The sequence below is a fragment of the Hippocampus zosterae genome, chromosome 17 (assembly GCF_025434085.1).
Source record: "Hippocampus zosterae strain Florida chromosome 17, ASM2543408v3, whole genome shotgun sequence".
NCBI lineage: Eukaryota > Metazoa > Chordata > Actinopteri > Syngnathiformes > Syngnathidae > Hippocampus > Hippocampus zosterae.
The window spans coordinates 14,251,285-14,263,713 of NC_067467.1; the positions used below are offsets into that span (position 1 = coordinate 14,251,285).

The 12,429-nt window shown below is 44.0% G+C and overlaps 1 protein-coding gene across 6 annotated transcripts in view; it reads left to right on the forward strand.

The window, feature by feature from the left end:
* Positions 1-11,831, forward strand: part of nbr1b (NBR1 autophagy cargo receptor b) — a 31,347-nt gene extending 19,516 nt beyond the window's left edge. For all 6 annotated transcript variants that reach the window (XM_052049620.1, XM_052049622.1, XM_052049621.1 and 3 more), the window contains 6 exons: positions 2,807-3,008; positions 5,499-5,744; positions 6,057-6,142; positions 6,248-6,320; positions 9,951-10,044; positions 10,361-11,831. In XM_052049620.1, the coding sequence (XP_051905580.1) occupies positions 2,807-3,008; positions 5,499-5,744; positions 6,057-6,142; positions 6,248-6,320; positions 9,951-10,044; positions 10,361-10,534 (875 nt within the window). In that variant the 3' untranslated portion in view covers positions 10,535-11,831. The remainder of the gene's footprint in view (positions 1-2,806; positions 3,009-5,498; positions 5,745-6,056; positions 6,143-6,247; positions 6,321-9,950; positions 10,045-10,360) is intronic.
* Positions 11,832-12,429: the final 598 nt, after the last annotated feature.

Below are 12,429 nucleotides of genomic sequence, written 5' to 3' on the forward strand. Positions count from 1 at the left end.
TGTGGACGTCCATATCTTTAATCAAACAACAAAACAACAGCTTTAATCAACTTCAGTCAAACATCTCAAATCACGAGAAAAATTTAGTTACTTTTGTCTGGAAACAGGAGTCCGTAATTTTGCGGTTGACTTCCCTCTCAATGCGCTGGATAAGAGGGAAGTCCTGGAAACCGCGGGCGTACAATCCTTCTGAGAATCCGGCAATGCATCGTATCGTCTGAGTATGTCCTTCTTATCCGCAGGTGATATAGCCCTCGTCTCTTGAATGAAGTTGAAGCCATTGTGACGTGCGTGTGTCTATGTGTGGAGTGACGCGTGCTACCTGTTACTGTATACGGCTAGAACTACCGCGTTTTCTCGCGATAGTGGTACAGTATTGCGATAGCTACACTTCGTCTCTCTCTCGTCTCTTGAATGAAGTTGAAGCCATTGTGACGTGCGTGTGTCTATGTGTGGAGTGACGCGTGCTACCTGTTACTGTATACGGCTAGAACTACCGCGTTTTCTCGCGATAGTGGTACAGTATCGCGATAGCTACACTTCGAAAACCACTAGTTTACAATGTTCATTGCTTACGGCCTGTTCTATTAAGCGGAGATCTGTTCTACTAAGCGGAGTATCTTTATAGGAAATTGCATTAGGCAAATCCGTTCCAGAGCCTTTTGCTCTATTAAGCGGATTACTCTATTAACCGGTGTTCTATTAAGCGGAGTGCACTGTATTTCAGACTCGACGTGCTATGATGATAGCTCAGTTTACGACTGCAAAACATACAGGTAACTTTGGTCATGTCAGTGGAAGAATCTGGCAACTTTCCATTTAAACTTTAAACTTTCCAAGTAAACTTTCCATTCATAAACTCTTAAAGTATCCGTTTTTGGTGTGTCGCGCTGCCGTGGCTGGTAAAACAAATGTGGACCTTTGCAGCGCGCTTGTTGTTTTGTTTCTGGTTTATTTATAGAGCAATGTAACATCCGCTGTGACGTGTGCCGCGTTAATCTCGCGAGAAAAAATTGTATCCCGTTAAAATTCATTTAAATTAATGCCAATAAAAACGCGCTAAACTGACAGCTCTAATAAAAATGATTACGATTCATTTCAGAGTAACTTTGCTGTAAACCAACAAAGTTGTACAAACTATCCCTGTTCACACAGATCTACTAAAATGAATGTTATGCTGTAATATATGTATATAAGATAAGATATCCTTTATTCGTCCCACAATGGGGAAATTTACAGCCTCCAGCAGCATGAATGTATGTAGAAAGAAGACAGGAGAAAGAGAAAAAAAACAACAACAAACATCTTTCAATTAAATACAATATGAACACAAATGGATAAATCGCAGTACTATTTACAATTTACCTTCACATAATTTAATTATTATTATTATTATGATTGTTATTTTTTATTCATCAGCCTGACAGCAGTCGGTAGGAACGAGCGTCGGTATCTCTCCTTCTTGCAGCGCGGGTGTAACAGTCTCTGGCTGAAGGAGCTACCAAGTGCTGTCAGGGCGGGCTGGAGGGGGTGGGAGGGACTGGCCATCATAGCTTTTAGCTTAGTTAGCATCCTTCTGTTGCCCACCTCCTCCAGAGTGTCAAGGGAGCAACCCAGGACAGAACTGGCCTTCCTGACCAGTCGCTCCAGTCTCTTTCTGTCCCGGGCCGAGATGCTGCCTGACCAGCAGACAATGCCATAATGGATGGCCGAGGCCACCACCGAGTTATAGAACGTCTTAAGGAGTGACCCCTGAACCCCAAAAGACCTCAGTTTCCTGAGTAGGAAGAGTCGGCTCTGTCCTTTCCTAATCAGGGTGTCCGTGTTTGTAGACCAGTCCAGTTTGTCGTATATGTATGTATGTATATATGTAATAATGTAGCATTAAGTAGCAGCCATTTTGGCTTCACAAGTGTATCTTTAATAGCCATTGACATTTTAAATTAAGTTTGTAATCTAAATTTCCCCAGTGTGGGACAAATAAATAAAGGATATCTTAGATAATGTGGTGATTAAGGTAAGTCGTGTTGACGTGTCAACACACGCACCTTGAGCAGCAAATTCAGCAACAGCGCTCCGCCATTGTTGCTTTTTATGGGACGCACGTGGTTAGACGTATTTGCACGTCCATTTTCATATTACACATTTAATTTCATATTTAGCTGTGTGTGGAGTTACAGCAATATGACAAGTGGTTGCCATCTTTTTGGAATTTTCTAAAAAAAAAAAGTTTTAATCCTCCATTACAAATGCATTAACATTAAAAAAAAACAGTTGACTGCTAAAGTACATAACCTATTCTCTTCCCACCAGCAATCTTCCATTTATGTTAGTTAAATCCAGTTTCTAGGGCAAGTTTAATAAGTTTTAGATTGCCCGAACGATTGGTGGATAGATTTTTTTTTTTGTTGCTGAAACTTGTCAGCCAATCGGAGAAGGGGATTTCCTGAGTCGAAAGGGTTGAAGAGAACATTGAGAAATAGTAGTTTTAGCATTTTACTCTGTTTCAAAGATTTTTTTGGACCAGATTTTGGAAAAATGAAATCACACTAAAACATTTCTTAAAAGGGCCATGTTTTCCAACACAGGATTTTAACCCCATGTTCGATTTTCTAACTTCTTGTTGCGTTGTACTAAGGTTGAAGTAGCCATTTCAACCAAACTCAGCATTTTGACGGACTCATTTTGGGGAAATTTGTTCCTATCAATCATACTATCCAAACAGATTTCTATAGTTATTCGAGGTTTTGATGTTCCATGATTACTCCCATGTCACTTAACATGCTTTTTCAATTACCTCACACAGGTGAAGGCGAGGGTCCGCACAATGACTGCGTGGATGGGCAGTCTCAACAAAGGGAAAGTGAGAAAGAACCCGAGGTACAAGTGGGATTGAAGAAGAAAGGGGGGACAAGGAGTCGCTCTTCTTCAACCTCCTCAGAAGAATACATCATCATCCTTCCTGATTGTTTTGACACCAGTCGGCCACTGGGGGAGTCCATGTACAGGTCTGTAGGCCTATTTAAAAAAGGAATTTGAAATTGTCAAAAGAGTTACTTTGTGTCTATGTTGTTCAAACTGGCAGTCTGACCTGGCAGTACATTAGAAAAGTCATCTGTAAAAATAAATAAATAAATAACACTTAAATCAGGCCTCTCTGGCCCAATCTTGTCTCTAATGTGACTTTTAAGAACGGTTCGTAAAAGAACCGTTCTTAAAACACACCCAATCAGAGACCAAAGGCGCGGTAAACAAGGTGTCGATGGTTTGCTGTGAAATTGCAGGCACACCCCCACAGCCTTGCACGAACATTTTAGCTCGGGCTTCAGTAGGTTTGACGAAGCTACAGTATGGTTTGCGTAGAGGTAGGTAATTTCTCCAATATGCGTATGACCTATTTTAAATTCATGCAAATAGCACCCATAAAATCTGCACGTGCATTGTGGATTAAACTGTTTGTTCCATTTTTACCACACTGACATGAAATAAAACAAGTGGATTTAGTTGCTGATCATATTTTTTACAAAACTTGGAGCACCGTATTATTAGGGGCAGTATTTTGTGAAGTATTTTTTTTATCCTCACAACGGTGGTGGGGGGGTGTTGGAGCCTATCGCAGCTGTCTTCGGGCAGTAGCCTGGGGACACCCCGAACCGGTTGCCAGCCAATTGCAAGGCACACAGAGACGAACAACCATCCGCGCTCACACTCGCACCTGGGGACAATTTAGAGCAGGCATGTCCAAAGTCCGGCCCGCGGGCCAAATTCGGCCCGCGGTCGAATTTCATCCGGCCCTCGGCCCCTGTCATAAAATAAGTGCCGTCTGGCCCGCAGGTTGGGCGCAATGGAACACGTGTTGCATTGACTGAGGTCTCGTAGACTGGTGAGTGATGTTTCATAGAGTACTGCTTCCTTCTAGTGGCTAAATGAGTAATAGCATTTACTAAATGAGTAATAGCATTTAGACACTAGAGGGCATCACTCACGAGTTAACAAGACATCACTCCGTGTTTATATTGACTGATATGTCATATTTCAAATGATCCTTGCAGTTGTGGATATGTGTATTGCTTGTTCATTTCCCTGTTGTTCGAGTCAAAGGTTTTGTGACTATTGAAAAGTCATGGTGATACATTTTATGTTTCAAATCAATCAATTTGCACTCAGGAGACTTCTGTTTAAGAAAAAGTCAAGTGAATAAGCAGTTGCATGAGATATACCTGTTTCAAATGAACCAAAAGAAATTCTTAAGATTGTTGAAATTAAAATAAAAATGGAAATGTGAAACAGACTGGCTTACTAAAATTTGTTGAACAATATTGTTGTTCAATGTAAAGAATGTCAGCCAAGGTCGGCCCCCGACATTTTACCACATAAAATCTGGCCCCCTTGGCAAAAAGTTTGGACACCCCTGATTTAGAGTGTTCAATCAGCCTGCCATGCATGTTTTTGGAATGTGGGAAGAAACCGGAGTACCTGGAGAAAAACCACACAGGCATAGGGAGAACATGCAAACTCCACACAGGGAGGCCGGAGCTGGAATTGAACCTCTGCACTGTGAGGTCGACGCGCTAACCACTGGACCTGCGGGCCGCCGCATTAGAAATAGTTTATTCTAAATGTTTATTTGATATATTTAGTGCAGGGGTGCCCAAACTTTTTGGACTGAAGATCGACCTTTTGATCAACCAACCTCCCGCAATCGACCCATGACTCTGCACGCACATACACACGCACGCCATAATGAGCAACAGCCTGACACGGAGGCATGTGACGCACTTTTGCAGCCTGTTAACTATCGTAGCTCACACGTACCGTTTTAAAGTGCCTCCCTCTGCCATCTAGATTTCTATTCTTTGCCTGTGCCTTCAGTGAATTGTACACAAAACAAACACTGAATGAGATTAATGATAACAATAGAAGATAGAGCACAACAGTTCTGGTCACCAGCAACAACTGCAGACTGCTGAGCGTGAACAACTTCCGGTGACGCAGTCACGCGCCACCGTACGTTAAACGTGACCTGCTTTATTATTTTTTTAATACTTTGGGTGAAAATGAGACTGGTGGGATGATTAGGGTGCAGTGTGCATTAACACAAAAAAATATATATATTACGAACACAAAGACATACAAATGGTTGATTGTTTTTTTCCTCCTCTACACCCATCGCAATCGACTTGGGACCAGTCCGCGATCTATCAGTCGATCGTGATCGACGTAATGGGGCACCCCTTTACGATTTTGTGCTTTTTATGCTAGTTCCAGACTGTACATGAAATATCAGGTACTGCCGTATGGTAATTCTTCTTCCACAAATACAATATTAATCAGAATACCAAGTTTAGATCAAGGGAAGGCACATAGAACATGTTTTATTGCAATAAAGATTTGACCCACGTTCCCCGCTTCATGAAAAAGAGTGACCATATGTTCCAGTCCAGAACACCCAATAGAAATACATATGTCTGCATTCTCTATCCCTCAATCTGTTGCAGCTCTGCACTGTCTCAACCTGGTGACATCTCAGCTAGTACCTCCGCAGATCCTGAAATCCTTACCTGTGAGCACCCACGTGCTAACTCCGAGCAAGATGGCAAGGCACATGACATCACAGCCACTCTGGGGACAGGATCATTGGGCAACAGCAGTGCTAATGACATGCTTTGCACATCTCAGACACTAGATGATGAGCCATTGACACCTGAGGTGGTGGCACCACCTACAGCCATACTTGCATCAAGGTTAGTATGTATGCTGGTATCTGGTGGTGTATTGTTTGTTCCCTTTGAGTTGAAGGAAAATATTACTTCATCGACATTCCATTATTTTTGTTGTGTAAACAATTAGCAATTACTTTCGAAAAGCCCAAGCAATGAACCTCAGCATACTCCACAGGAACACCCTCGGTTACATTGATAAGTGCAAGCGTATCTCTCATGCTGTGTGAGAAAATTGAATTGATTGGATGTTTATGATATACAGCTTTTGCAGCTCGCACATCACGATGGGACTCACACATCGTGTCTATGCAGAATTGTTATTCATATTCACAGCCCGGAATGTAATGAAGAATCAGCAGAAGAAAACGTTCGAGCTGGGGAGGACACAGAGCGCTCGGACCTGTACAAAACAGAAGATGGTAATATTTTTATCGGAATAATTCACAGCATAGAAAGATGAAACGGTCGTATTATGATATAGATGTACTGTAAGTTAAAGTTTGTGTTTTGTCTTTCACCCCCAGGTGCTGAAAAGATTCAGACAGAAGGATCAGAAGCCACTGCAAACACAGAGGTAGACTGCTCTGAGAATCCCAGGTGAGAAATGTATGCAAATCTTTCCCACTATTGGGGGTTTTGTAGAATTTATTTATAAAATATTTTTATCTTGCGTTATATGGTATCAAACACAACAGAATCATTTAAAATAGTTCTCATCTGTCTTAATATTTCTATAGTTTGTTTTCTTCAAAATACTACAAAAATCAAGAATTCCAGCACATTTTCTACTTGATTATTATTATTTTTTTTAATGCATTGTGAACCATCCTGTTCATGGGAGGGCCTTGAAAATGAGCCATGCATTTTGTCCTTTCTACGCATGGGCAATACTGAGGTACTATGACAACCAGGGGTTGGAACGAAAGGGATTTGAGGGGGGGAAAACAATAGTCCAGACCCTACAGTGGTGGATCTTCGCCCGGCCTATCTGGTATGGGTAAAGAACTGGGTCTGAGTGCGGTTGTATGATAATTACCATGATAATTACCATTGATTTGTAAGCGGAAATCAATGGATGGATGGATTGTTTAACTTGTTCAAGATTGCTGGGAGCTGGAGCGGCCTCCATTCTGGATTGGTTGCCAGTCAGTCACAGGACACAAAGACAATCATTCACATTGTCTCTGAGTGGACACTTAACCAACACTGTCTAGAGTCTAGACAATCAAACAGCTAAAGCAGTAAAATATCAATGACCAAAAAATTTAATTAATTGAAATAATTGTGCACATGCAATAAGTGTCATTTCTGCAAGATTCCAATCATTGTCATTTTCAAAGTAAAAAAATAAATAAAAATTAGCACATTTGTTCAAGAACTGGCAGGGTAAGAAAAGAGAACTGAGGTGGTTTAACGCACGATATACGTGTCTAAAAAGCATGTTGCCTTCTACTGCATAAAAATGTATCAATAGATAATTCACTTTGCGGCAGGATAATTATTTATTTGTTGCATCATTCAGCCTCAAAATCTAAGCATGAGAGTATTTTTCTCAGTCCATCCATCCATCCATTCATCGTCTACCGCTTATCCGGGGCCGGGTCGCGGGGACAGCAGTTTTAGCTGGGAAGCCCAGACTTCCCTCTCCCTAGCTACTTTTTCCAGCTCTCCCCAGGGGATCCCAAGGCGTTCGCAGGCCAGCTGGCTGACCTAGTCTCTCTAGCGTGTCCTGGGTCGTCCTCGGGGTCTCCTCCCGTTGGGACATGCCCGGAACACCTCACCAGGGAGGCGTTCGGGAGGCATCCAAATCAGATGCCCAAGCCACCTCATCTGGCTCCTCTCAATGTGGAGGAGAAGCGGCTCGATTCTGAGCCCCTGCCGAATGACCGAGCTTCTCACCTTATCTCTAAGGGAAAGCCCGGCACCTTGCGGAAAAAACTCATTTCGGCCGCTTGTATCCGGGATCTCGTTCTTTTGGTCACGACCCATAGCTCGTGACCAAAGATGAGGGTTGGAACGTAGATCGACCGGTAAATTGAGAGCTTCGCTCTTTGGCTCAGCTCCTTCTTTACCACGACAGACCGATACAACCTCCACATCACAGCAGACGCTGCACCGATCCGCCTGTGGATCTCTCGCTCCCTCCTGCCCTCACTAGTGAACAAGACCCCAAGATACTTTAACTCCTCCAAGATCTCCTCCCCACCCCGGAGGGGGCACTCCACCCTTTTCCGACTGAGGACCATGGTTTCAGATTAGGCGGTGCTGATTTTCATCCCAACAGCTTCACACTGTGCTGCGAAACGCTCTAGTGAGAGTTGGAGAGCCATGCTTAAAAGAGCCAACAGTACCACATCATCTGCAAAGAGCAAAAAGCAGATGTGCGAATACCCACATAACCTCAAGGACCCTGCTGGTGTCGAGCTGGTCCACTGTTCCATGGGCGGGACGAAAACCACACTGCTCCTTCTCAATCTGAAGCTCGACTTCCTGACGGACCCTCCTCTCCAGTACCCCTGAATAGACCTTACCAGGGAGGCTGAGGAGTGTATTCCCTCTGTAGCTGCAACACACCCTCAAGTCCCCCTTTTTAAAAAGAGGGACCACCACCCTGGTCTGCCAATCCAGATGCACTCTCCCCGCTGACCACGCGATCTTGCAGAGGCGTGTCAACTAGGACAGCCCCACAACATCCAGAGCCTTGAGGAACTCCGGGCGGATCTCATCCACCCCTGGGGGTTTGCCACTAAGGAGCTTTTTAATCACATCGGTGACTTCGACCACAGAGATAGGAGAGCCCACCTCAGAGTCCCCAGACTCTGCTTCCTCCAAGGAAGGCGTGCTGGTGGAGTTGAGGAGGTCTTCGAAGTACTCCGCCACCGGCTCACAACGTCCCGAGTCGAGGTCAACAGCACTCCATCTCCACTGTACACAGTGTTAGTGGTGCACTGCTTCCCCCTCCTGAGACGTCGGATGGTGGACCAGAATTTCCTCGAAGCCCTCCGGAAGTCTGCTTCCATGGCCTCACCGAACTCTTCCCACACCCGAGTTTTTGCCTCAGTGACCACCGAAGCTGCATTCCGCTTGGCCAGTCGATACCCGTCAGCTGCCTCTGGGGTCCCACAGGCCATAAAGGCTCGATATGACTCCTTCTTCAGCTTGACAGCATCCCTCACTGCTGGTGTCCACCAGCGAGTACGGGGGTTGCTGCCACGACAGGCACCAACCACCTTATGGCCACAACTCAGATTGGCCGCCTCAACAACAGAGGCACGGAACATGGTCCAGTCGGACTCGATGTCCCCCGCCTCCCCCGGGACATGGGAAAAGCTCTGTTGGAGGTGGGAGTTGAAACTCCTTCTGACAGGGGATTCTGCCAGACGCTCCCAACAAACCCTCACAATACGTTTGGGTCTGCCAGGTCAGACCGGCATCTTCCCCCACCATCGGAGCCTACTCACCACCAGGTTCACCCAAGTGTCCAAAACATGCTGCCGCAAATCCGATGATACACCTACAAAGTCAATCATCGAACTGCAGCCAAGGGTGTCCTGGTGCCAAGTGCAAGTGATAATTGGTACCAGAACCCAGGCTGTGTGTGGAGGCATGTCCGACTATATCCAGTCTGAACTTTTCTACCTCGCACACCAGCTCGGGCTCCTTCCCTGCGAGAGAGGTGGCATTCCATGTCCCTAGAGCTAGCTTCTGCAGCCGAGGATCGGACCGCCAGGGTCCCCGCCTTTGGCTGCTGCCCAGCTCACACTGCACCCACCCCTTTGGCCATTCCCATGGGTGGTGAGCCAATGAGAAGGGGGACTCACGTTGCCTCTTCGGGCTGAGCTTACCCCATGGTTGCAGGCCCGACCACCAGGCGCTCGCCAACGAGCCCCACCCCCAGGCCTGGCTCAAGAGGGAGGCCCCGGTGACCCATGTCCGCAAGAGAAACTGGGTTCTATTTATTTTGTTCGTCATAAGGGGTTCGTGAGCCGTGCTTTGTCTGGTCCCTCACCTAGGACCTGTTTGCCATGGGTGACCCGACCAGGGGCATAAAGTCCCAGGCAACTTAGCTCCTAGGATCATTGGGACACACAAACCCCTCCACCACGGTACGGTGATGGCTCGCGGAGGTGATTTTTCACAGTGTTACAAGGAATTTCAATTCTTCTCCTTGAAATGGAGTCAATTTTGTCACATTTTGGATGTTACATTTTTATTGTCTCTCATCAGGCATCCAGGTGTGACCACTGACCTGGTTAAAGGTGCACTGTCAGTTGCTGCTTCTGCCTACAAAGCTTTGTTTACAGGACAAGGCCCGACACAGGTACTACCCTTTTTGGATGATTTTCCAAACTATTCAACTTTCTACTGAAGTTAAAGTAAATACATGAGAAAATACAAACATTTAAGACATGCTAGACTTCTAATTGGCCGTTATAGCATGACACGGTATTTAAACAGAGAAGGTTTTTCTGCGATGTTTTAATGAATGGGCCGTATGTGGGTGGAAGGTGGTTTGAACAAGTCTTATTTTTGAGCGCTGGACTGTTTTCTGTTCCATGACAGAGCTCATTTCCTTCTTTTTCTTTTTATAGTGAGTAGCATTTAGCTGTGATTTATCTTGATCTATTTTTGTGCAGCCTCCAGTAGACGAGTCCACACAAGAGACCATGATGGCCGTGCTTGTTGAGATGGGATTTGGGGACAGACCACTCAACCAGCATCTGCTGAAGAAACATAACTACAACCTGCTCGACGTTGTCAATGAGCTCGTTCAGTTGACCGAGAATGACTGGTACTCTACACGTTACTGACCAGCGAGAGCATTTTGGAACGATGACAAACACGAGGCTAATCGCACAGGAAGCAGAGATCAAGAAAGTGGAGCTGTGGGTAGAAGATAAAATGGCATATCTTTGGATCATTTAAAGACTTTACAGTCACAAAATAGCGGACTCGAACCTTGTTACGCCACAGAATGGTTTCTCCCAAGACTCATGCACAATGAAGCATAAAACCTAAAAGTAACCTAAACTTGAAACCACCATATTAAATGCAAATCACCTGAGCATAAAATAAGTGGTAGCTCTCAGTTTAGTGTCCAGCGTTTGAAACTATTTGAAGACCTTATGGCAGGGTTGACAAATTCCTTTTTGTCACGGACCACTTTGGAGTTCCGGCTTGCCTGAGAGGGCCATTACGACAGCAAAACCGTATAAATGTTTAATCATCATATCGTATTCTTACTTGTACACAATAAATTGATGGATAACTAGTTTTGAAATCAGTCAACTATTTGTTTGTTGTTTGTCCACTTGTTGTTTAAGTGAGTATAAACAAAGAAACAAAAATTATTGCAAGTTATTTATAATCACGACAATTTGATAGTCTGGTACAAATTTTAGCAAGGATCATGGATGTTGACGCACATGATTTGCCTTTGCGGGCCACATAATATGATGTGGCGGGCCAAATCTGGCCCACGGGTCTTGAGTTTGACACCTGTGCCTTATGGCATCATTGACAGCTAGCATCCAGACCTGTAATTTATGTATGTGGCTGTCTTTTTGGGGCAGTCGTCTACTCTCTCACTCCCACTTCTTCTGTGTCATCTTTAGTCTTTCAATTCTTTTTTTTCCTCTTAATACTCATATTTGTTTTTGGACATTATCAGATATCAAAACTTTATGTGAAAAATTGGAGAAGACATATGAAAAAGGTGCATTTATTTTCATTCTAAAAGATCCCGGAATGGGATGAGAATTAATAAGAACTTTTCATAATTGGTACTGCTTATCAAACCTGTTCCATTTGGGTTTTCTTATCGATTCTCATTCGGTGAGGGAATGAAATACCACAGATGGTAAATGGATGTCATCATCATTATTTATAAATGTCATTATATGATAATGCGGTTTAGGCATAGTGCTGTGCAAAATGGACAAAATGGTCTATCCTGATATACTGTAGCTAAGTTAATATCCTGATAAAGATGTATATCCCCATGTAGTATTTTTTGCTTAAAATGACATGAAATATGTCTTAAAATACAAATATTCTCTGATCATTCTCTATTTATAAACATATTTATCAACACATTTTTTTATTGGGGGGAAAAAATTAAAGTAAATAGAAATACCATTAAACACAATTAGCCAATGGAAAAATGCTACTCAAAATGGCTGGTACTACAACCAGTTTTCAAGCAATGTACACTGTTGTTGATATGGCCGACATTGTAATTGATTGCAGCTTACAATGTTGTCTACATTCATGATCTTCAAGCAGTGCCATCAGTGAGTGTTTGTTGGTCATGTAGTAGCGTTCCTGCAGTTTCATTACCTTCATCCGTGTCCTATACAGTGTTGTAGTGTACGAGGTGTGGGACAAAACTTACTCTTGTACCACAAAAACTCACGAACTCATTCTAACTTGGAGCACAGATGGAACTGTGGTTATCCGGTGCGGTCCTGCCCCAGGCTCGAACACACGTTAACGCAGTTGTTAAATGTGCTAATTTCCAGCCTAAATTGTTGTCAGCTAATCTACCGGCTAGTGCTACTTTTAAACTCTCTCATGTGAGAGAGTGAGGTGTGATATACTTCTCTACATCGCCCCCACACCCACTTTCCAGTTCTTACTAATCAATTTGGGCTCAAACCAACTATTAGACTAAGGCAGGGGCCGGGAACCTTTTTGACTAAGAGAG